This window comes from Arctopsyche grandis, chromosome 13 (genome assembly GCF_051622035.1).
Source record: "Arctopsyche grandis isolate Sample6627 chromosome 13, ASM5162203v2, whole genome shotgun sequence".
In the NCBI taxonomy this organism is placed as follows: Eukaryota; Metazoa; Arthropoda; class Insecta; order Trichoptera; family Hydropsychidae; genus Arctopsyche; species Arctopsyche grandis.
In genome coordinates, this window is record NC_135367.1 from 26995436 (window position 1) to 27020924 (window position 25489).

The window sequence follows — 25489 nt, forward strand, 5'->3', positions numbered from 1 at the left end:
AAAAAACGAGATTGATCTAGTTATGTATTTGTTTCAGTGTACTTATTGTAATAACAGGATATCTTGAAGAATAAAATTGATATGCTTTTAAGAACAAGAATAATTTGACAATTGGAAAAAATCTGTTATGGATTAAGCAATATTTTGTTGGCAAAGACATCAGAAACATGCAAGGAAGCGATTCAGAAAGATGTGAAACAATTTCCAAAAGAGGGATGATGCTCTGAAGCTAAACTCGAGAGTTGGAGGCTAACATTTCAGGATTGAATGGAATTTTGCCCTAGAAAGGAACTAGAAGAGACTGAAGTTAGAAGAATAATAATCGAAAGCGAAACAGTTGAAAAAGCAATGTATATAATTTAAAAAAATGACAATGAGTTGAGACAAAGAGAGCAAAACTTTTCGAATGTTATCTCAGAGAATGAAAAATAAGCAGAAAGTAATAGATGACTTTGAAACGTATCAGCAATGATCAAAATAAGTTTAACGTAGTAATGGCATTTCAATCTGGAGGGTGAAAGGCTAGTGATGCTAATGAGGATTCGTTAAATCCTCGCGGAATTTTAAGCCCGTGACAGTTTTGGCCGCAGCGCGTCAAAAGTCAGCTACACCGTCTCCACTTTCGCGACAATGCAACTATTCCCCTTTTGAAAATAGATCAATTAAATTTCAAACGACGTACGTGACCGACATGTAACAATGATCCGTGCGCGTTTCGTTTCATCTGCGGTTATTTTTATTGACACGACAATAAATTGCGTCCTGCGTGCGCGCGCGCTCAGGTTATTAATACACCTAACAGAAATTTGCTAAATAAAATTGGTCTATTCGAATGGATCATGCGCATTTTCGACCTGTGGGCGAGCCTCGGTCAACTCATACCACTATAAGGGCGCGATCACACAGCGAGGGAGCGGTATGCTGTACGCGGGATATTTTTTTTAGATAGTTTTAAACATACAAAATTGTTTATGCTCCGTCCGAGGGTCGACGAATTGGTATATATCACCGTCAAGTTAGTATAAACAATTCTATAGAATTTCAACGAGACCGCTCCAATCCCGCACGATCCCGCAAGATACGGCGTATCATACGCGGTATAATCGTGTTTTTTTTTAAGTTTAATATAAATTTATATAGTTTAAAACTATCTAAAAAAAATATCCCGCGTACAGCATACAGCTCCCTCGCTGTGTGATCGCGCCCTAATGCATTTTGTTTCTGGGCATTGTAGAAAATAAAGTCGTAAAGTTGGAACACGACACACTTGCCATAAATTCTTTATGACACTAGATGTCAGCGGAATATGTTTATCTTTTAAATGTATTATATCAGTGAGGTTTGTTTGATTTTTGGCAACATTGAATAATTTTCTTGAGCACATTTAAGTTGTGCATTAATTTTCTCCTTTCAAAAAATAAAAAGTTTTTCTTTTCATATTATTTGAATATACAAAGTATCAAAACATTTCGTATTGTTTTTTTAAAAGATTTTGGCCTTTTTGAAGAAGTATTGATTCTTATACCTACATAGATAACGTAAATCGGAAATGAAATTAGCCCAACCTATGTATAAAGCAACAGTTGTAATGTTTTGTGTTATAAAATCTAATATATAATTTCGAAAGAGACTTTGTATATACATATGTAAGTTTTGTGTGGAAGCATCCGTGACGCTATCGGAAAAATCGAATTTTCGATAACGAAGATATCGATATCAATTTCGGTTCCGTGCCCGGAATACTTTTTCAGTTCGGGAACCGGATTCCTGTTTTAGTTCCGGTTCCCGACTCTTGTTTCAATTCCGGATCCGGATTCCTGTTTCAGTTCCGGATCAATTTGTTTTTCAGTTCCGGTTCCGGATTCCTTTTTCAGTTCCGGAATAAAAAACAAATTAATGTTTACTATTGGATTAGCCATGTTTAAGTGGTTTTTATTACAAATACAGTACGAAGCCGGGTAAAACCACTATATAATTTTAATTCAGAAATGGTGGTTCCTTTAAATATGCCATAAATATAATCCTCGCATATGAATCTGAATATTCAAAATGTACATATAAATTTCTGCACACTTTCAAGTGTAATCTTTCAAATATATGTATATTGAATACGAGAAATTTGTTTTTGATACTCCCTACATCCTCAAATCTATTCACATACTTTAATTTAAAAGAAAAGCTTTGTTTGTTCCTTACTTATACAATTCCAAACCATTTAAATAAATTTTGCACAATTACCTTGAAGTGTTCTTAAGAAATTACTGGCTACATGATATAAGAAAAACCCTTTCTTATCTATGAATGTCATCTCCTTGACATACATACATAAGCATATCAAATATATGCATGTATAATAAGAGATACTGCAGTCTATTTTCAAAATAAAACTAAAAAAAAAAAGTAAATATAATAAATTGTAGTCGAGTATTTCAGCTAATGTAATTAAAATTCACATATTATACATAAAATGATTTTTATATACATACTGTTGAAATTATCCAATTAGTGACCGTCATTTTTTATCTATAAACTCAATAATTATGTCACAATACAAAGTGTCACGTTATTTTGTGGAGATAAATCTGTCACGATTTATCTCTCTCGCCTCGTAATGAATTGAGTGAAAGATGAATAGATTTTTCAACAAGTAAATAATTGTCGTAAATTATTCACAGCTCGAAATATTAATATCTCTCTTCCAATACTACATGACACTATTTGAACTCTATATAGTTAATTTTGATACGACGGCCCTAACACCCCAATTAGCGTCCTTGACCTGGCCATGGAAAATTTTACTCTTTTTACATTTTTTTTTACTATTTACATCGTCAAATGCTCCGAATTAGATAAGCAAACACAGTGGCTGTCCAGAAAACGAGAGGCGTAAATTAATTTAAATAACAAGCCTCTTATCGCATAGCCGTGGCTCTGTTTGTCCATAGATTAGTGATACGTTCTCGCTCATGGCGCGAAAAAAAAATGAACTTGGCCATTGTTGCGAATCATGGCAATGTTTACACATAACTATGATGATGACATGAGGAGGAGGTCTAGCACTTATGTATGTATGTACACAATTTCACGTGATGACAATCTACGCGACATCTGTTTCATAGTCACTATCTCTTGACATGATAATGGCCGAACTTGACAATATTTTATCTTTGAATCAGTTGGATTAGTTTCGGTCAGCAACTGCTTATCCAACTGTGTTATACTGATTCGTTTTATATGTGCCACTGCAGAGTAGATACAAAGTATAGTACATATCTAGTATACATATGATAAAATAGAGTATCATGCTGAATGACAGTAATGACATGTAATATGACAGTAATGAATACTAGTAAGACATTAGTCCTATATTTTACATGTATGAACACATGCACTTTGACCGATTCGGATAATGTTCTTTTATGCACACTCGGTCGACTCCCTATGACGTGGGGTCTATCCTTCACAGCAGTTCCCTCAGGCATCACAACTTTACAGAACTCATTCGCAATTGATTAGATATTGTTTCTTGCGTAGTACATATACTCACATACAAGTTTTCAAGATGAAAATCGAATAATTATACTACCTATGTATATCTACATCTATATACAAATACGTGCTGAAAAATTGTACAATTTATATGTATTACAGTCGAAGTGTATTTTCAGCTGTAATATATTCCAACTGGCGTTTTCGAATATAATTCAACTAGTGAATTATATCTCTACAAGCGCGGATACACTTTCAACAATGTGCGCCAGTTGTAATAAGACAGTTCAGTTCGGACAGCTCTGATTTCTTTACGAATGTTTAAGAATTCAATAATGCGTTAATATTTGCTAAATATTACGAATAAAGGTAATGAGTACCGTATTACGATAACTCTAAGAAAGTGTTCAAAACAAAAATGTGACTTTCCAACTCAACTTACTAGTCGAGTGACGATTTCATGAAAACCCAACCAAACTCCATCTTACGTACCAGGTTTTATAGTTGAATTGTATTTTCAGTTGTTATATATTTTGACCAGTTGGAATGTAATTCGCCATATGAATCAACTTACGTGGTTTACGCGGAATATATTCCAACTAGTCAAAATATATTTCAACTGAAAATACACTTCAACTATAACGATAGATGGTACCAGGTTAGATGGAATATATTACAACTGAAAGATACACTTCAACACTGTAACATATGTACCTACAATCATCAACAAATTAAAAAGGTCAAGTTGCTTCAAACGATCTCCAATAAAATGGTTCAAAAGTAGACAAACCAAACATATAAAGACATATTAACTGTTTGATTTCTAATACATCAAAAGGTTAAGCACATACTTTTCTGTAAACAAAATGTTAACTGTTGTTTTTACCCGGCTTCGCTCGGTATTTGTAATATAAAACGCTTAAACATGCCCAATCTAATAGTAAACATTTTATTAAATTTATTTGAATATTCACTTTTTTTTATTAAATTGAACGGATTCTATGAACCAAACAAAAAAAACATACATACAAAGTCTCTTTCGAAATTATATATTAGATGTAGAGAAATGTGAATAAGAACTACAAAGTTCTGGAACAGTCCTGAAAGTTGATTATAATGCAGGGGCATTATATACATATATAAAACGATTTCATTCAATACTACCCTACTTATGTATATATGTACATATGAATATTTCGATAAAAAGTATGCTTATCAGGAATTTAGACACCATTCAATATTTAAATAACTTCTAAAAATATGCACTGGAAACTCCCGATTAAATAAACTAGTCGATTTTTATCGAAATTCGACCTTCTATTAAATGTTTGAATGATCCATCTATAATAATCTATAATTGGGCTCAGATGTTATTTTTATTTTTATGAATTTCCACGCCTGTTATCTGTTGATTTTTCAATAAATAAATAAATATATTACTAAGTCTGCGATAGCATTTGTATTTGATAGCATCAAGTAAAAGATATCTCGGCCAGTGTATAAAAACACTGGCGTTTCTTTCTTCTATGCCGTATATTTCGTATTATGTTTATTCGGAAGATCATATCAATTTTATGTGCATATCAAAAAAAGCAATGAACCTAACAAGAATTACAACTCCACTTAGCATACGGTTGTTGAAAGAAAAATATTTCACACGCATAATAATTCGTTAAATTCGTTCGGTTTGCTTTGCGAGAATAATAACCGAAGAAAACGTGCTAATAAATAACTCTCGATTTTGACTGTTTTTCTAAAGTAGCAAAGGAAAACCTTGAGCTTGATATGATGTCCCTAATCTTGGCATTGGTAAAGTTTGAACTTTGGGTCTTTGGAACTATTTCCGTTTGACATTCCGTCTACTCGCAGATGATGAAAAAACGGCATTCGAACCGATTCAATTTTTTTTTTTGAATATATTTCCACGTTGCTAATTTACATTGTAAATCTACACATAATGTCCAAAATAGGCACGCACGAAACGCAAAGGATAAATGTCAACATGGCGTGAATTTACATCTGTAAAGGAAATTGTGATTGTACTGAAAATTCGACCTTGATATTTGTAAACCAACGAGCATATTGAGTTAAATTTTCACCATTGCATTTCGGGTTTGTGATTCTTGGAAAAAGTAAGTAATCGAAGAACACTTGAGAATAGTTTCTATTTGTTAATACCTTATACTATACCTATATACTCACTTGTGAGAAGCAAGCTAGAGTATAATGCTATTGTATGGAATCTGCATGAAGCAAATTACTTTCTAATGATTGAGAAAATGCAAAAAGCCTTTCTTTGTTTCCTATACAGGAAATAGTATGGGTATTACCCATATCTCTACCCTACTCCTTTCCTTTTGGGCATGCTTGGGTCTAATTCCCTTGAACTTCGAAGAAACTTCTCATTTTGTTCTTCAGCTTCTACGTGGTAATACGTCATGCCCGTCGTTGCTGGAACGGTTGGGACTTATGATTATGTGCGTGGTAGACATCATCATTTGATGGTTGTACCTTATACGCGCACAGTTCTTTATCGAATGGCTCATATTCCAAGATCAATCCAACTTCTCAATGAAATCGTTGCTGCTAATCCTGAATGTGATATTTTCCACCTCAGTGAACGTAGCTTATCGAAGATTATTTCAACTTCCTTGTCTGGTAGGCTGCGCTCATCATTATTTTCATAGTTTAATGTGATGTATGAGTGGAATTTTGATCGTCTCTATTCCATTTTGGCCTCGTAGAGATGTTTTGTATTTGCGGCTGGTCATTAAATATTGATGCTAGCTATACATACCTATGTACATACATATGTGTAAGACATTCCCTACTTTGTATTTTATTATTTGATATTTTTTTCTGTTATATTTTCGACCACGATGGTGAAAAATAATCGTAATAGACACGTTTGAAAATACTCCATCAAGTTTCTCGGTGACGTCTATCGTCCACATTGTCGCATTTGTCCACACTGTTACCATCGTTTTTTTCCTTTTCGCCACCATCTCGCTTTGTCAGATTTTAATTGTTTAAACGCCAATAGCTTTTTCTTTTTTCACTCTATATTTTTAACATTCAAGAACCACAAACTGAAAAGGGAATGTATTTATATTGTAGATATTTATACAAATGGAAAATCGAAATAGTAATGATTTTTTCTTTTATGTGTTTGTACATACATACATATGCATATCTAAAATTTTACTTGATAATAAATTTTTGCTAGAATTAGTATGATTATGTACTATCTTTTTATGGAGCCAAATTTAGATAGACTTCAAACACATACACATATTATTTATATTATAATACATTATGAATACAATGCTCTGAAGTGTTATTGCCGATTATCATTTTAAGTTATTTATTTTTATTTTGATACTAGATAGTTTTATGTTTCATGTTCTATGTATTTGAATAGGATTCAATAGTTCCATTTTGAATATAAAAAAAATCATACTACCAACTAAATGTCACGTAAAATTACATTGTTGAAATATCGTCCCTTTTTTATTCCATAACTATGTACTTTTTTTATTCCATAACTGCTATTTTTACACGAAACGATTCAATCAATTAAAAAAAATCTGAAATGGTCATTTTATCGCCTATTTCGACCGAAATCTTACATAACAGAGCGCGCATACAATATCTAAACCACGTGTGTCCACAATTTCAACGACAAATATTTATTTAATTTATTATTACTACAGTAATTTTTTACGAGCGAAAAGTATTCTCAGAGTCCAAAAGACATTTTTATGCAGTCACGACACGTTGATTTAAATTAGCGAAAAAAAATGTTAAAGATATCTGCAGTGATGACGTCAATAATTTCTATGTGTAACGTCGTTTGGATATATATCAAAAATAAAAATAAATATTAAATAATATTTACCGTTCGCCTATATATAGCTCAATCTACGCAAAGAGACGATCCGATAAATAAACCTTTCGAGTTCGCATAAACAGATCCACTGCTCGCGTTAATGAAAATGCTTTTATTTCTGATAGTAATAAATCGCGATTCGAATTTTGGGCCATGCCAACAACCATAAAGCCAAGGTGAAACTGACTATAATAAACCTGCAACGGTAAAGTGTAACTTTAGTTTTTTAAAAAATCGAATTGTTCCTAACATTGTCGCGAGTTTTAAAGTCATATTAAGACGATAAGACATTATAAATAACCCAAATGTATCTTTAGTTTTTTTTATTGGTCTGCGGTCAGTGGTCACGTCTGGTTATCTACTGTCGTTCCTGCTTTGACTTTCGTATCAGAATCCAATTCAATGAATCCTCTTTTAACCGGTTTTAATGTGCAATGTGACAATGTGTCAATTGCATTGGCAATGACAATGAAAATGAAAATGTTCGTTGCTGCTGCAACGAAACATCTGCTGCAATTCAAATGATTAAATTTGGAAACACAACTAAAAGTTTGAGATCATCAAATCTAACTCCAGTTTTTTTACTTATGAAGGCCTACCCCCCCCTCCACGGGAAAGATGCGCATGGGAAGGATCTTATACTGACCGTTTCTTCTGCGCACCTCTTTCAAGTAGTGGTGACATGCCTTTGTAAATATGTAAAACGATCTCCACAATTCAATATTAGCTGGTTAATTTTGATCTTAATGTACGAGCATAATTAGTTTATTTATAAGTAAAGCAGTACATCGGGAGACAATGAGGAGGATGAAGGTTCAATATACCGTGCCCTTTTCCGGCTACCAAGGGGTTGTAGCGCGTCGTAAATGTTCGTGCAGGGGCACGTGCCTCACTTTGAGGCCATTCTCAGGATGATAACGGCCTCTCTACGTCTTCGTGTATTTTTGTCGTCTAATTGTCTTCTTGCTACCGCGACTTCTTATTTGCACTCTTTACTGTATTGTTCGATGGATGGAACTACTCCACCGACCGCCTTAAATAGACATTAAATTTATTAATTACTTATTCTTATTATTTATTATTACTATTTATTATTTTTTTTTACTTTATTTTTTATTATTATTCAATACTATTGTATTTATTAGATATATAACGACGGTAATCTGTGTGTGTGTGGGTGTGTGGGTGTGTGTGTGTGTCCTAACTCTCGCCGAACATAATGAACGAATCGATAAAAATCGATTAATTCATTTTTCGACGAGACGACTTTGTCGCGACTCGAACCGATCACCCCAAATAGCCTGAATATGGGTCTAATGAGGTAATGGTCTCGGACATCGTGCCAAATCCAATTTTTCATTTCGCCTTTTTTTTTTAAACATTAATTGAAATGTTCCTTCTCGCCATATAAAAATACGTAATTTTAATAATTTCATTTAGCGAGGTTTTGAACCATTTTTTTTTCTTTTCATATAAAACAATTAAATATATATTTTTAATTGAAATTATTGAAATTAATTTATATTTTAGCGATATTTGAAAAATAAAATTAATGCCAAAACGCGGGATCGAGCTGGGGTCCCCGCGTTCAGAACATTCACGCTAACCACTACACTGCCGTCTCGATAGAAAAAATGCTCTAAATTACGTACATAATATTCGATTACCCTTTACAAGTATGGGGAACCAATCATTCGCGTATCTTCGGCTTTCGTCGACAATCGACAATTGACTTCGGCTTTCGTCGACAATCGACAATCGACTTCGGCTTTCGTCGACAATCGACAATCGACTTCGGCTTTCGTCGACAATCGAAAATTTTTTTTTTTTTTCATTATTTTCATATTTTTCATTATTTTCAGTTTTTACAGTTTTTTTCATTTTTCATTTTTTTCAAATTTTTCATCTTTTTCATTGTTTCCATTTTTTTCAGTTTTTTCATTTTTTTCATATTTTTCATTTTTTTCATATTTTTCATTATTTTCATATTTTTCATTTTTTTCATAATTTTCATTTTTTTCTGCCTTTGTCTTTCCGAAACCAGTCAATTCCATATCTTTAACTTTATTTTTATTCGAGTTTCAATTTCTTTTCGAAACCACCCGTTGAAATCAACGGGCCCTACACTAGTTATTTATATGGACGATGACACTATACTTCCTAGAGTCTGGAATAAAAAGAAAAAAATATTATAAGTTGACCAAATATACATGTGTATGTACTAAATTTAAAGTATGCTTTAATGTTTTCAGTGGCTGATTTTCAAGAATATCTGCCTAAATAATCATATTATTGTTGGAAACGAGTTTGTTTATGTTCGGATATTAATTAAATCAGAATTATTCCGATTTAAATCTATGTGGTTAGCACTAACGCAACCACCGAGAGGTTCCCAGGTTCAAAACTTGGGTTGATATCGATTCGATTGACACACAGCCAATCATAGTCAAGTGGTCCAGCGGGGAAGTGAGGGGGGGGTGGAGCGTCACGTAACGTCAGGCCGAGCGATGGGTGACACATACACACACACACACACACACACACACACACACACACACACATATTCATTCATCATTTCAAACGGGTTGGATTGGTGAGCGTGTAATGCGTGCACTTTTTATTACGATTAATATTAAGTGCGTGCGCGCGCCTATAAATTACCTTACATTATACATATATTTACATATAACATATAACTTTATTTGTGTATCAATTCCTCACCACACGTTGAAATCAATGAACCCAACACTAGTTATTCTGTAAATTTTATATCAATGTTTGTAATTGGATAGGAATGTGTATTGGGGTTTACCTGTTAGGCCTTCCTGCTATATATGTACATAATTCCCACATTATATACATATACATGTATATAATTGTGCGTACGTTTTGATAACCTTTATGATTTTGAATTAGCACAGAATGACGATATCATAAAAGTCGATAACGAAACATTTTAGACTTGGCTTAAAAGTCAACCTACACACATTGAGTTTGAGACACTTTTTCATGGCAAACATTGCAAGTTGAGGGGTTGATAACCTTACCGTTTCAAAGTTTGACAAACCGGTCGAAAGTCCAGCTCTGCTCAAAGCAGCAGTGCAAGAATAAAACGATTCGACGATCAAAAATCGATCGATATTAAAACAACAGTCTACCATTCTAAATTTGCAATGTGTGGGCTCAGATTCATCTTACATTCATAATGTGTGACATCATGTACAAAAAAAACGAGTTTTATTTTGATTTATGGTATAGTTTTGTCCATCGACGCTTATCTTTAATTGGTTGTTTATCTTATACAATCATTCGAATAATCTCAATGTTTGCCTATCGACGAATCAATCCAACATTTGAAATACCCAAGTCAATCAATATACCATATCTCACATAAAAATTGATTTATAGCTGCTAAATCCTGACAGATGCTTCAAAAATATACGGTTCGGTGATTATTGGTCACAAAGCGCTCACCCAAAAGTCACTAAAATCTCTATAACGGAACATCTGGCAGCCGAAAAGTCCATCATATAATACTAACGAGAACTCGAGTGCCAAATATTCCGTATTCGCGATTTACATGGCAAAAATTGTCTTTTGGGCGATCGCAATGTGACTAATAATCCAATTACCAAAATATACTTACTGCTTCCTTTGATTGTATTGTATTGTAACCAGCAGCGTAGACTAGTGGTTAGCATAAATGCTTTCGAACATGGCGGTCACGGGTTCGAATCCCACTGGTTGCTGCTAGCCAGACCATGGTTTGTGACTCCTATCAGATTTTAACAATTTATCTGATCTTCATTGAAACGGTTCCAACAGATTGGCAACCTTTACCCATTTCTCGCAATTTCCCGAGTTTTCAGCATCCCAAATTTCACTGATTCATATGAAAACGCTGCAAATTTGTTCATAAATTTCTCGGAAATATTCAGAATCTTGAAATTTGACGATTTATATACAAAAAAATGCTCCAAAAATTTATCCATAGATGTATTTGTGATGCTTTGTTAAATAATTGACCATGTAGGCGCATTGGGGTTTACCTGTCAGGTCTTCCTGGTATATTTATATACATAAATATATATTAAAACTAACTAATAAATAGTATGTTTTATTTATTTTGCATCAATCTGATTTGAAAATTTTAAATACCATAATGTTTATATGGATTTTATTTTAGATTTATGTGGTTATTTTGCAGGTAAGCTACAGGTACGATTGCCCCAAGCCATTGTGTGATTGATTAATATCGAGGACCCTTTTTAAGGATTTATTTAAGGAAGAATTCGGGAATCAGGTTTCTCGTCTACCTGGCTCGAAGTGCTTTTTTGTACGATTTTGAGAGTAACAGCTGTAACTATCTTTTTATGAATTGTGCATTTAAAAATGTAATAAAAATCGCACAGATTCCAGAATCCAGATTGTAATAGAAAGGACATCGCGTGTGATTTTTCTCTGTATCTCGATTCGCACATATCCGGTTGACTGGAGTTCACTGACTCCGTGAAAACAATAAATAACACCAAGTGCATGACTCCTCTTTTAATCGGACTGAATTTAATCTTTAAGTGTCGAATTACGTTTAAAGAATTTCCTTTGAACAATGTGTCCAGTGTTGATATGGCTGTGGAATATATTTTTACAGCGAGCGATAAAGATTTTTATAATTTTTAATGACTTTAACGTACACATTTACATATGTAGCACATTTCTAATGGTATTTCAATCGTATTGAAATTGAAAGTTACATAATAGCATCATTGTACTAAAAGTTTGATTTTATTTATTAATGCGTATAGGGCAGACTTGTATGTGAATTTCAATCACTAGCTAATTATCTTAATCGATTTATTTTTTATATTGCGTGTAATAAATGTTAATTGAAAATTATACCTACAAAAATTTTAATAGTTTATTGCCAAATATTATGTAATTGTAAAAAGGAATGTCTTGATACGTTAGGAAAATATTAAAAAATAAACTTTAATTTGACGAAGTATGTATGTATATAGATACACAACTAATTAATAGAACTGAGTAAATACACAATGCATATAATCCCGAGACAATAGACTAAATAAACTACATTCGTTCAAGAATGAGGAATAAAAACGGGCAAAAAGGATTTAAAAAAAAATGAATCGTATTTCTGGAGGGTGAGAGTTTTTTATTACTTCTGATTGCGAGCCAAAAAAATCCTAGTTACGTCACGTTAGTGCGTAAAGCAATTCAAACAACAGGAAAAACAAAGTCGTTGTAAAATTTTATTAAGAAAATGCCATAGCAACTGACTGGAAATTCAAAGTGGAAAACAATTAAGAATGGCAATTGTATCGCCAATACTAATCAAAAGCAGAATAAAACGTTTCTTTATAACAAATTATCTTTTATATTATCATCATCATCATCTACAGCCGCTCACCATCCACTGCTGAGTGAAGGCCTCTCCAACACGCTTCCATTCGTCTCTGTTTGCGCAACTCTCATCCATCTCACTCCACACATTTTTCTTATTTCGTCTACCCATCTTTCCTGTGGTCTTCCTTTTACCCCTTTGCATTCTCTCGGGTATCATTCTAATACTCATTTTTCCCACCTTTCTTCTATTCTTCTAGCCACGTGTCCCGCCCATTGCCATTTCAATCTCTTCAATCTATCCACTATGTCCCTTACTCTTGTCATACGTCTCACCCACGTATTCCATTTCTTATATTTTCTCTTTATGCCAAGCATACAGCGTTCCATACTTCTTAGATTGCATTGGACTTTATGTAGCATCTTGACGTTTAATGTCCAAGTTTTGCATCCATACGTCATCACTGGCGAAATGCATGCATTTAAAATATTTTTCTTCGGGCAGAGTGACATTTTTAATTTAAAAACAACATTCATTCGTACAAATGCACTCCACCCAAGTTTCATACGTGTCTTTATTTATTTTTCTTTACTACCGGACATGTCAATTATTTGACCTAAATATAAATAATTATTTATTAGTTCTACTATTTTATCATCTAATGAGATGATAAAATAGCTTGCATAACATGCTTGCAATAACTTATTATATTATATATCAGATTAAATGTTATATGAAAATACATAATCACAATCTTATATGAAAATACGGTTCGGTGACTATTGGTCACAAAGTGCTCGCCCAAAAGTCACTAAAATCTCTATAACGGAATATGTGGCTGCCGAAAAGTCCATCATACTAACGTGAACTTGAGTGCCAAATATTCCATATTCGCGATTTTGATGGCAAAAAATGTCTTTTGGGCTATCGCAATGTAACTAATAATCCAATTACCGAAAATACATAATTCAAACAGAACAATTGTTTTTCATTATATTTATATTGGTGTGTGTGTGTGTTTTTTTGCATGTAAAATAGCATTTGGTGAGTCCAGAGTTGATTTTTCGACATTTTAGTGGGTCGCAATGTTTGAAGTAGGCGAGGGATCGCGACGTTAAGGCCAAAGCGATATCGATCGCGTCGATTTGGCGATTGTTGCGATTCGGCTCCCGCCCAAAAACAGACAGTGTGCGGCCGTCGGTCGTTCGAGCAGGTCGTGTTCGATTTCACTCGAACTTCACTTTCGGTCCGAAGTTTTCATCGAAGAACCAACATGTCGTCGGCGCTGAAAAAAGTGGCGTTCGCTTCGGCCAACTTGGGGGCGCGCGCTCGTCAGTATTTTTATTCTTTCACTGTTCCACTTTATTTGAGGTTATGTCTCGTCGCCGACAATTCGACTTTCTGTCTACTTTTCGCGGCTGAAAGTAACGCGCGATTTCACGACCATCATCGTCAACATTGTTTCCCTTTTGCATGCTCTCTCTTCATTCTCTCTTCAAAGGACTGATCGCTGTTTTTATTTTATTCAATACGGAATTTCCCCCCCTACAGATTTTATCGATTTTTATTCACGCTCTGAATGTTTCGATGCGTAACTACAAATATTATTGCGCGTAGATAACCTTGTTATGAAACTACAACATTTTGTATGGAGCAATGTGTGAGTGTTGTACCAGTGGTTGACATGCTAACTCTTCATTTATTTAATGATAATTAATCAATACAAATTAATTGAAATACATACGTTTATTTGACTATTAAAGTTATGCTAGAATGTATGTAATACTAAAATAGATAAAAAAGGGTGCTAGTTTAGTATGCGGTCTACCTTCACGTATCTACTTCAGTATGCGATCTACCTTCACGTTTTTACTTTAATATGCGGTATCACAGTATCAGTTCTCACATATGGCACTGAGACTGAATAATACCAACCCTAACAACCTAATCTTAAATTAATAGGGCCAACCTTAACTTAACCTAACCTATCCTGACCCTTAAATAAATAGGTGTTGGTTGCTAAGATATCTTTTTTTTTAAGTTTTATTTCATCATTATTTTCACAAAAAAAATATATCTTAGCAGCTAACACCTATTTATTTAAGGGTAAGGATAGGTTAGGTTAAGTTAAGGTTGGCCCTATTCATTTAAGATTTGGTTAAGAGATATGTATCGTCGTTTATGTACAAATAAAGTTACAAGTAAAAAAAAATTGTCGATTGCGATTCTAATTTAGACCGCATACTAAAGTAGCACCAAAAAAAGTTTAGTAGTAGATATTTTTAGTATATCAATCGAAATACAGATGAATCGGAAACTAATTCGTCATGATAATGCTAGAGAAAGCTTTCCATTTGATGGGTTTTAGGGCTAAAACAACTGTCAACTATTGGTGCACTCACTTTATATATGTATATATATTTTTTTTATTTACACCAGGAAAGCCTAACAGGTAATTCCAACACTCCTTCCTGGCCTGAAACATTGTATATTTGATAAAAATATTATTAAAATTATACAAAGTAAATATCAATTAATATCCGTAAAGACATCTATGGTCAAATTTGCAGCATTTTAAACAATTCAGTAAATACATATCAATTAACATCCACAGAGACATTTTTTTGTCAAATTTCTAAATTTGCAGCATTTTAGCGAAACTCGAGATTTTGCCAAAAAATGGGTAAGGTCACCATTTGTTGGAACCGTTTCAATGAAAATCAGATAAATTGGCAAACTCTGATGGGAAACGATCGACCCGGAGTCACAAATCCAAGGTCTGGCCAGCAGAAACCAGCGGGAATTGAACCCGTGACCGCTCTGTTCAAAGCATTATATGCTAACCACTAGTCTATTATGCTGGTTATACATATATTACCAGCAGCGTTGACTAGTGGTTAGTATGCGTATTATGCTTTCGAGTGAAGTGGTCACGGATTCGAGTCCCTCTAGAGTGCTGCTGCTGGCTAAACTTTGATTTGTGACTCCAGGTCGATTGTTTCTTCAATTTTTGGGATTTTCATTGAAACACTTCCTGTAAATTGGCATCTCCTTTCCAATCTCTCTTGCAAATCTCAAGTTATTCAGCATCTTGAGGTTCGCCAATTTCTATAATGAAAATGCTGCAAAAGTTTCTCCATAGATGTCACCGTGGATGATGTTTGTTTGTATCTGTAATTGTATTGTATCTGTATTAGTTCTATTAGGAATACGTTTGAAGTGTCTATAATATGTTAAATAAAATAAAAAATACCATAGCTAAGTAATATTTGAACGTATTATTGAGTATTTTGTACGAAACCATTTGATACATAAAAACTTCAATCAACCAAATATGATTGTTTGAACATCTGTTCCACATTAGAATTGCATATCGAACGAAAAATATAATTAAACACGTCACTGCGCATTAAAAATAGTTCTGGGCTGATCTCGGTCAACACTACAATTAATAGCCGTTGCTGATAAAGACTAGTCTTTTCTAATCTACATATTTTGTAGACAATATGAACGTAATCGCGTTAAGGTCACATCAAATTCCACTAATTTATCAGTACATATGTATATTCTAAAACTAACATTTCAGTTGTTGATTCGTGTCACGATCATGCCTTATCACATCAATATGGGTCAAGAATTCACGTACAACCGATAACAACAGATATGATTTTCAGGATTAAGTAATATTTTATAGTGTATTATTGTATGTATTCTGTTAAATTTACAGTCAGCTCCGGCAAAAGGATCGTCGCCGTCAATCCCGTCGTCGAAATGGACGGAGACGAGATGACTCGCATCATTTGGGAGAAAATCAAGGAGAGATTGATCTTCCCATACGTTCAAGTATATAAAATACTATTATAATACTTGATTTCAAAATCGAAATTTCATTACACATCGCTATAATGTGCTATGATTGTAGGTCGACTGCAAATACTACGATCTGGGTCTTCCTTATCGTGACAGCACCGAGGACCAAGTCACCATTGACGCCGCTCATGCCATCTTGAAATACAACGTCGGCATCAAATGCGCTACCATCACACCCGACGAGCAAAGAGTCGAAGGTTTGCACGCTTCGAATTGAAATGTATGAAAGTTTGATCTGAAGTTTACTGATACAACGTTTCGTATGCTAGAATTCAAACTGAAGAAGATGTGGCTGAGTCCGAACGGAACGATCCGTAATATCCTCGGCGGAACTGTCTTCCGTGAGCCCATCCTCTGCAAGTCAATTCCCAAGCTGGTTCCCGGCTGGACCAAACCGATCGTGATCGGCAGGCACGCTCACGGCGATCAGTACAAAGCTCAAGATATGGTCATCACTAAACCCGGCAAGGTAAAGTTCATTGGTTTCAAAATCTTGATCAATATTTCAGGCAAAGATATACATACTTTGTATCTTAAAAAAAATGTTTGTGCATTATTTTCGGTGCATCAAACTGTTCCCTATATAAAATGGCAAAATTTTTCATGTCTTGAAAATCTTCTCAGGTTGAAATCGTTGTGTCTTCCGATGACGGTGCTGTCCAAAAAGTCACACTCTTCCAATTCAAAGGCAGCGGTGTCGTGATGGGAATGTACAACACCGATGACTCGATCAAGTCATTCGCTCATGCCAGTTTCCAAGTAAGTTTACTCAAATATATGCACATATTAAACCAGTACACAGTTGATACTGTTTTATATAACATTTTAACCAATTCTAGGTCGCCCTGCAAAAGAAATGGCCGCTATACCTATCCACTAAGAATACAATCCTCAAGCGGTATGACGGAAGGTTCAAGGACATCTTCCAAGATATATATGAAGAGTACGTACACAAGAATTTCATCGATTGCTCGTCTTAGGTCTATAATAATACTGATGATAAGTTATTAAATATATTTCAGAACCTATAAGAAGGACTTCGAAGCTGCTAAGATCTGGTATGAGCATCGTCTCATCGACGACATGGTGGCTCAAGGTCTCAAGAGCTCCGGTGGCTTCGTATGGGCCTGCAAAAACTACGATGGAGACGTGCAATCAGACGTCGTCGCTCAAGTTAGCATCGCAACCTTATAACATTCTGAATCTATCGAATCGTATTGTACAACATTGTTTTTGTTCACAGGGTTACGGATCTTTGGGTATGATGACATCCGTGTTGATGTGCCCCGATGGACGCACCCTGGAATCAGAAGCCGCCCATGGCACCGTCACCAGACATTACCGAGAACATCAAAAAGGGAAACCGACATCAACGAACCCCGTCGCTTCCATCTACGCATGGACCCGTGGATTGATCCACCGTGCTCGTCTTGACAACACACCAGAGTTAGAACGCTTCTCCACTGCTCTAGAACAGGTAACTATCAAACGAGGAATTCTTGTGTCTTTCCTTTTACAAAACGAAATTTAAATAGATCTTGACTTTGATAAAACTCATGAACATGGCCAGTCTACTGCTCGAGTGTAACTTATAAGTTATTTATGCGTATATAATTGTGATTCCAGGCTTGTGTGGATTGTATCGATAGCGGAAAGGTGACCAAGGATCTGGCTGCGGCCATTCACGGGCTTCCGAATCTGAAGGACGGCATGTATCTTCATACAACAGATTTCCTAGAAGCTATTGCGTCACAACTAGAACACAATCTTTCCAAGAAGTAAATCAAGTGTTGCCATTTTACAACCAAGACTTTACCGTTGACTTTCTCACGAGAGTACAAAAGCACATAAATCCTATTGAAGCACTATTTTTTTATACTGTGAACGTTTAGTAATAATAATCTCACATTTTATGAATGATTTTATAAATAAATGTATCTGTATACTTGTTTATAATAGACAAAAATGTATTTAAACGAATTTTACAACTTTGTATTGTAATTCAATATGAATGAAATATATTTTATATTGTAATAAATAAGATCGTAATGAAATTAATGATTTCTAGTCAATTTGGAGAAGCTTTTCTATCCATTTTGCTTATATATTTTAAACATCAATAAACAAAACTCTACATTAAATCAAACCTTTCACTGCCAATTCGGTACTAATAATTAGAAAAAATTCCTATCTGCACTTATTAGGTCAAATAAATATACACCCAGTATTTCGCTGCTGATATGAGAATAAGATATCAAATTTTCAAGTAGCAATTGATGGAGAATGATAACTAGTTTTTCTTAGGCTAGTAAAATATCGTAGAAGCACCACTAATACCTGATAAGTCCGATGGAAGTCATTGCGATAGACATAAAGGTCTATAAGGCAGGCCTACTTGTAATTTTGTCAGTTGGACTAAGCTTAAAGTTGATTACGTTTCAATCAAACGTCTCCATCCAAAATTGGAGAAAATAGTCTATGTTGTTATGGCTTTAAGGCTATATTCTAATTAGAAAATGAATTAAATAAAAGAAAGTTCCAATTCAATGTCATAGAACATAAAAAAAACATAAGCAATGTAAATGTTGTCTGGGGATCGGTAAAGGTTTCGGATCCGTTTTAGAAGCGAATGAATCATAACAAGATAATATTTTTCATTATAATACGTGCAGTTCGTTAACGAATTAAACAAACTATGCAATATTAACACACACTTATGCCTTGTGCCAAAAGTATTTAAATTTTTTATTTCACAATCGTTGACCACATCGATATTTTTCTAAATAAATGTATAGTAAAATTTAAACAGTGTTTCATTTCATATTTTAGTCTGATTCTGTCTCTTCACTGCCGCTTTCCTCCGACTCGGATCCCTCATCTTCTTCGCCCTCTTCCTCAGAATCGCTTCCCAACCATTCCGGCAACGACGGTTGAGATGACAGCGTTTTCCAACCCTCTAATTTATGCAGATCTACAACGAAAATATTAACCAATCAATAAATTGAACGAACCTATTAAAATTCGATACGAATACAAATCCTCACCCAAACAATACATATCACTCAACGTGAATTGTTTCTCCCCTTTTTCTAAGATTCCACCGTACAGATACAAAGTCGACTTTTGAACGGCAATCATTGCATTCATCCTCGGACACGGACCTTCAACACTAGAGCTACCTTCATTTCCGACAACGTTCGCCGTTCCTTTATCGGCAGATGACTTCGCTCCGGAAAGCGTCATCGTAAAAATACCATCGGAACATACAGTTATAGGATCGTCTACTTTTTCTTCCTCCTCCTCTTCGACTTCCTTATTTTCACCTTCTTTTTGAATTTTCGCAACTTTTTGAGGCTTAAATGTCACATTACGCCAAACTCCATTATCCAATTCCAAACAATGAAGACTATTGAACATTTCACCGGTTAATAACTCTTCAGTTTCTTCCATATCCTTTAAAAAGCAAACTCATAAATTTAATACTACAATATAAACCATAGATATAGAATACATAGATACGCCCTGACGCTCTAAGCCGATCACCCTTTTGGTGCATGCAAACCCAAAGGAAAGTAAAGTGCATGCACACTCTCTCGGAAGGTCGATTGACGTTTTTCGAAAATGCCAACGTATTCAGTGAAATTGTGTTACAATTACTCAAGAAAGCATAAAAAGGCGGATGGCATCACATATCATAAGAAAGAATTAATATATAATGTCTTCAATTATAGTATGTAACGCGACGTTCTCCCGAGTGTCCCTTCAGTTGGTAGCGGTAGTAATATTTAGTTTGGTGCCCGTGGCTTTACCGCGCCAACTACCATGCTCATCTCGAGCGCATCGAGATCGAGTCTCTCACCCGCCATCCACCAACGAAGAAAGATCTCTCCTGTGCACGTCTCCACGGGGAGGTGGGGCCCCGAGATCCGCCATCTTGCTGAAGAACCGCTGTGAGGTCGAGTGCAGCATCACTCCCTTCCCTGAGATCCAGCACAACGTCCCCTGTATTCCTCACGCCGTTTCCGGAGAAACATCAGCCGTGAGAGGACCCGAGGACGAGGAAGCTGTTACCAACGAGACGATTTGCAGTCAGGAGCCTCCCCGACTATATATAAACTGTATCCCAAGGTTAGTTCACGTTTCCCTATAACCCGACCCTTGGAAGAAGAACGACGTATCCGCCCTCCGGATTTCCCACCGCGAGATCAGATAACGCGCGTAAAACCGTTCGTTACAAGTAGTATTTTAACATATAATGAAATATCGGCGCGATGTATGTAGTGTTGTATGCAGTGATTGAACAGCGGTCGACAACCTCTGCCACAGATGTCTCTAAATGTACACGTATATCTTGTTGGCACAGAAGGAAATTCAGAAATCGACATTAAGTTTAAAACTACAAACAATGAACTACATATAAAAGTGTCAGCTTTAAAATTGATCCTTGTGGAAGTTACTAATATTTAAATATTGTAATAGTTAATGATGGTTTTATTATAGTAACATACATTTGTAGTTTAATATAGTGTGTATAGTGTAGGAATCTCGTCACCATCATCAAGACATTTACTGCGACGCAGTATACATTTCCAAAACCTTCTAGAAAGCTCCACCCCTACCAGTCGAGTGGAAACAAACCGGTCGAAGCAAACCTGCAGCCATTAAACTAAAATCAAGCGGAACGGTGCCAAAATGTTCCAGAAAGCTCCACCCCTACCAGTAAAGTGGAACCAAACCGGTCGAAGCACACCGCAGCCATTAAACTACATCGAGCGGAACGGTGCCAATCGTTCCAGAAAATTCTACCCCATCGACAAAAACACATTCCTCGCATACGCATCAACAACAGCTGCAACGAGTCACGTGATGCCCAAAAACACTATAAAAGGAGGTCCAACCCAAACAACACCAGTCGACCCACAGCAGCAAGCGCCGACACACAGCAGCAGACTAGTCGACATCCAGCTTCTGACCTGCCACCATGCTGAACATAGCCGAACTTGCTGAACATAGCCGAACAACGAGCCAGCAACACACTGCCGCATCCAGAGACTTGCTGAACATAGCCGAACAACGAGCCAGCAACACACTGCCGTATCCAGAGACTTGCTGAACATAGCCGAATGCCGAGCCAGCGACACTCTACCATATCCAGAGACCGCTGAACGACATACTTTTACCAACTATTAATCATACTCGTGTATACGTTGTTACATCAAAATAAATACCATATCCAACATATAGCTGTATTTAATACCGAAACACAGACGAACCTGTCTATAACACATGGCGGACTGGTGGTGAAGAACACCTTCACAACTAGATCAGTCCCCATAATAGCTAAATATTTTTTTCTTAATATGACTTTATTAGTTTGGTTTACTGTCACGCGGAGTGTCCAATAAAATAAAGCTATAAATAAAATAAACCTTCAGTGCATGTACGTAGTACATAAACTGGTTGCTGACCACTGCCGACATTTTTTTCACCACTTCCCCGCTAGTTAAACTCCCCGCACCCCTCAGTTAATGGCGACAAGATCTCCAACGAAATTTGTATGTAAAGGCATATCTATGTATTCTATATCTATGATGTATAAACACTATAATATAACAGTACTGAACATACCAGAACTCCTCCAAATACGTAGCATTTATTTCCAGGAGCTAAACATGCTGAAAACGAACTCCTCGGAGGTGTCGGACGTTGAGAACCACCTTTCAAAGAATCCCAACGGTAATTTGTAGGCTGTGTACTATTAGGACCGCTACTGGTAGTCGCGACGAGTCGGAAGAGATCACCGTGTGTGACTCCACGGTCGGCTTTTCCTTCCTTGACTCGACTATAACCTCCGTAGACCACCAACTGAACCGAACAAAGCATCAGAAAAGCGCAAACATACGATAATCTAAGATATATTTATATTACATATGTATATATACCGTGTCTTGACCGGTAGGCATTAAGAGACAAGCGCTGCGAGGACATGGTCCGTTTCCGAGCGTTTCAATTTTCCTCCATATTCTAGTATCAGTGCAAAACACAAAGAGATCATTGTAGTACTTATAATTACGTCCGTTGTCATGGTAGCCTCCGAATACTATCAGCTGTTTACGTAGACTGGTCATTCTGTGACCGGATCTACTCGTAGGACACCCAGGACTTTCTACCTATTAAATTAAAATGTACGATTATATTATATGCATAAAGAACATCACCAGATGATAATTGAAGCAAACCTTTTGCCATTTTTTATCCGACAGACTGTATAACCACAAGTCTTTATAGTGATAGAATTGCATCTCAGTTGGACTTGTATACTCGCCGCCAAATATCCATAGTTCACCTCTGGAACAATCATCATGTTAGTGTCGTAGAATCTTCTACAAGTCACGTTTTGAATATACTTAGTTCTACAGTATGAGGTATCTCACTTATTCGACGATAGAGTAACCGCCTGGTGTGCACTTCTCGGAGGTGGGGCTCCTGGAGCTTTGATAATGCGCCATTCGTTCTTGGCTATGTTGTATACGAATAGATTGTTATACACGTAAGTCTTTTTGCCGTCGTGATACTCTCCGCCGAATAGAATAAGTTCGGATGTGTTTGTAGGATGTGGAAGTAATGTGGCGTTGACTCTCGGTGAAGGAGGAGAGACGGTCGTCTCAACGACGGCGAGACGTTTAGCTTCCTCTCGTTCTATCTTGGCTACGATTTCTTCAATGTCTTCCTGAAAAATCGCATGAAAAATTAATACAAAGAAAATTACTATACATACATGGCAAAGTTAAATCTAGGAATACTTCTCCAATATCGGCTAATTCCTTCTTTCTTTTTGATTCGAGTTTCTTTTCAGTTTTGGTGGCTGTTTTAACGGCACCACTCACTTTTTTCTTCTTATCTTTTTTTCCCATAGTTAGTTCTGAAATATAATATAATAATTGTTGCGATTCAATAACATAACCTCTTACGTATCACTTCAAGAAATCACTTGTCACGTTATTACAAAAACCATACAACAAATATATTAAAATTTGTTAATGAGTGTACATTAGTTTGGATTAGTTAGGCAATAATACCTTAATTATACGAATATGATAAATAACCACGTGCACCTGACAGTTGACGTTTGTTTGACGTTATGAAATTTTGGTCGTAAGAGGTGTATTCATGTGTATGTGAATAATTCGTGTTATGTAGGTAGGGTAAACGGAATACTAGTCACATGTGAACCAGTCACAGGACAACCGGTCGCTCTAGATCAGTCACACGTGATCACCCGTCACACTAAAACTGGTCACGAGAAAACTGGTCACACCCGAAAATTAGTCACGAAAAAACTGGTCACACCCAAAAATTCGACAATTTTAGTGTGACGGGTGATCACGTGTGACCGATCTAGAGCGACCGGTTGTCCAGTGACCGGTTCACATTTGACTAGTAATCACCGAACCGTAGGTAGGTAGAGGAAATGCTTCAGTTGTTGGCTAGGGTATAGTTATTGGTCTTGATTTATATCAATAGGATTATTTATGTATACGTTTGTGGTACGTAGACTGAATATATTGTATTTGTTAACTTTCCGACTAAAAATTTAATGACTCCTGCCCTAGGGCAAATTCCATTTATATGAGTTTATAGCAGTGCTACTTAAACGCTGGTCCGCGGCTCAGTACTGGTTCGTACACTGGTGGTACCTGGTCCGCGGACAAATACGTAATTAAAAAATTAAAACAATAGTTTATGACAACGTTGCATTATCTCATTTATTATATTAATTATATAAAGACAAGCCCTAAATTATTTGGGATACTATGCCAATATATGGACGCTGATTATAGGACGACTATTATTCGATGCGGTGCAAACGATCGACAAGCGCCAGACAGACTGAACCACAGATTAACTGTACGTGTACCTTATGCGTGCGCACTGCTCGCACTTACACTAAGCGAAATCTACCCGAAGTCCCGACATAGCTACCCTGTATACGTTCTGTGCTTCTGATACTTTAGTTCTGAATTTTGCCTTATTAAACTCGCCAGAAAGATCCAACTCAATTTTAATAATTACCATTTTAATAATTGCATCTGTGCACATCGAAAGGTTACTCGTCATCTGATGTTCAATCTATCGTTCGTGAAGTCGAGAATTGCGTTTAAAGCAGCCATCCAGTTAATCTGTGGTTCAGTCTGTCTGGCGCTTGTCGATCGTTTGCACCAAACCCCTATTATTGAAGAGAGTATATCAGCGCAGGGATGAGATCGCTATATTTATAAAACAAAACCAACAAACTATGCCAGAACTATTTCAAAACATCAACTGGATAGCTAGCTTATTTGACAGATATTTTTTACATTTTGAATGACTTTAACGTATCCATGCAAGGAATAATGTCACCGAGAACGATCATGGAGTATTTTCAAACGTGTCTATTACGATTATTTTTCACCATCGTAATGGCGGACTTGATTTCCACATACATACATACATATATTGATGACCAAACCGAGCAAAATTGCAAAATGTTTGAAAACGATCGGAAAAGTGTGAATAAGAACCTAAATTTCGTCAGACGAAAAAATCAAAAGCGAGCTAAGAAGAGGCTAGTAATAAATAAAATAGTATAAGCGAAGTCTTTGTATGTATGTATATCAACAATGGTCCTCTTATTCTTTATTAATTGATAACAGTTTGATATACGTACATATGTATGTACTATTTTTTATTTCAGTATGTGAATTGGTTCTTTTTATTATATTCGTAGAGGCCAGGAAATGGTATATATAAAATTATATTCTATTATTTAAACATCGGAGTAATCAACTTTTATATGTAGGTTCTCAGTATGATCCTCAAATTGAGGTTTAAGCAGGGAT

General features: G+C 35.7%; 3 protein-coding genes across 4 annotated transcripts; 2 read left to right on the forward strand and 1 right to left on the reverse strand.

Moving 5' to 3' along the window:
* Positions 1-13888: 13888 nt before the first annotated feature.
* Positions 13889-19410, forward strand: LOC143921415 (isocitrate dehydrogenase [NADP] cytoplasmic-like). The gene is made up of 9 exons (XM_077444720.1): positions 13889-14071; positions 16468-16583; positions 16663-16807; positions 16880-17079; positions 17235-17369; positions 17450-17553; positions 17633-17783; positions 17854-18087; positions 18237-19410. The coding sequence occupies exons 1-9, from the start codon at positions 14014-14016 to the stop codon at positions 18390-18392; spliced, it is 1299 nt and encodes a 432-aa protein (XP_077300846.1). The 5' UTR covers positions 13889-14013; the 3' UTR covers positions 18393-19410.
* On the reverse strand, positions 18563-23899 carry LOC143921413 (kelch domain-containing protein 4). Of its 2 annotated transcripts, XM_077444717.1 has the most exons (8): positions 23690-23899; positions 23414-23532; positions 23045-23340; positions 22850-22958; positions 22553-22780; positions 22239-22475; positions 19655-20063; positions 18563-19581 (listed from the first exon to the last, which is right to left on the reverse strand). In XM_077444717.1, exons 2-8 carry the CDS (start codon positions 23522-23524, stop codon positions 19436-19438), a joined length of 1536 nt encoding a protein of 511 aa, XP_077300843.1. In that variant the 5' UTR covers positions 23525-23532; positions 23690-23899; the 3' UTR covers positions 18563-19435. The 2 variants fall into 2 exon arrangements, with proteins under 2 accessions (XP_077300843.1, XP_077300844.1); XM_077444718.1 differs by lacking the exon at positions 23690-23899 and having other exon boundaries at positions 23414-23539.
* Positions 19951-22297, forward strand: LOC143921434 (uncharacterized). The gene is made up of 2 exons (XM_077444742.1): positions 19951-21146; positions 21951-22297. The coding sequence occupies exon 1, from the start codon at positions 20326-20328 to the stop codon at positions 20758-20760; it is 435 nt and encodes a 144-aa protein (XP_077300868.1). The 5' UTR covers positions 19951-20325; the 3' UTR covers positions 20761-21146; positions 21951-22297.
* Positions 23900-25489: the final 1590 nt, after the last annotated feature.

Bases quoted from the DNA above. Each gene is read 5' to 3' on its own strand.
- LOC143921415 (XM_077444720.1), top strand. From the start codon at position 14,014: ATGTCGTCGGCGCTGAAAAAAGTGGCGTTCGCTTCGGCCAACTTGGGG. The intron at 16,584-16,662 runs GTATATAAAATA...CTATGATTGTAG, and splicing joins TGATCTTCCCATACGTTCAA to GTCGACTGCAAATACTACGA. The intron at 18,088-18,236 runs GTAACTATCAAA...TTGTGATTCCAG, and splicing joins TCTCCACTGCTCTAGAACAG to GCTTGTGTGGATTGTATCGA.
- LOC143921434 (XM_077444742.1), top strand. From the start codon at position 20,326: ATGTCTTCAATTATAGTATGTAACGCGACGTTCTCCCGAGTGTCCCTT.
- LOC143921413 (XM_077444717.1), bottom strand. From the start codon at position 23,524: ATGGGAAAAAAAGATAAGAAGAAAAAAGTGAGTGGTGCCGTTAAAACA. The intron at 23,341-23,413 runs GTATTCCTAGAT...GCGATTTTTCAG, and splicing joins AATTAGCCGATATTGGAGAA to GAAGACATTGAAGAAATCGT. The intron at 19,582-19,654 runs GTGAGGATTTGT...TTTTCGTTGTAG, and splicing joins GAGTGATATGTATTGTTTGG to ATCTGCATAAATTAGAGGGT.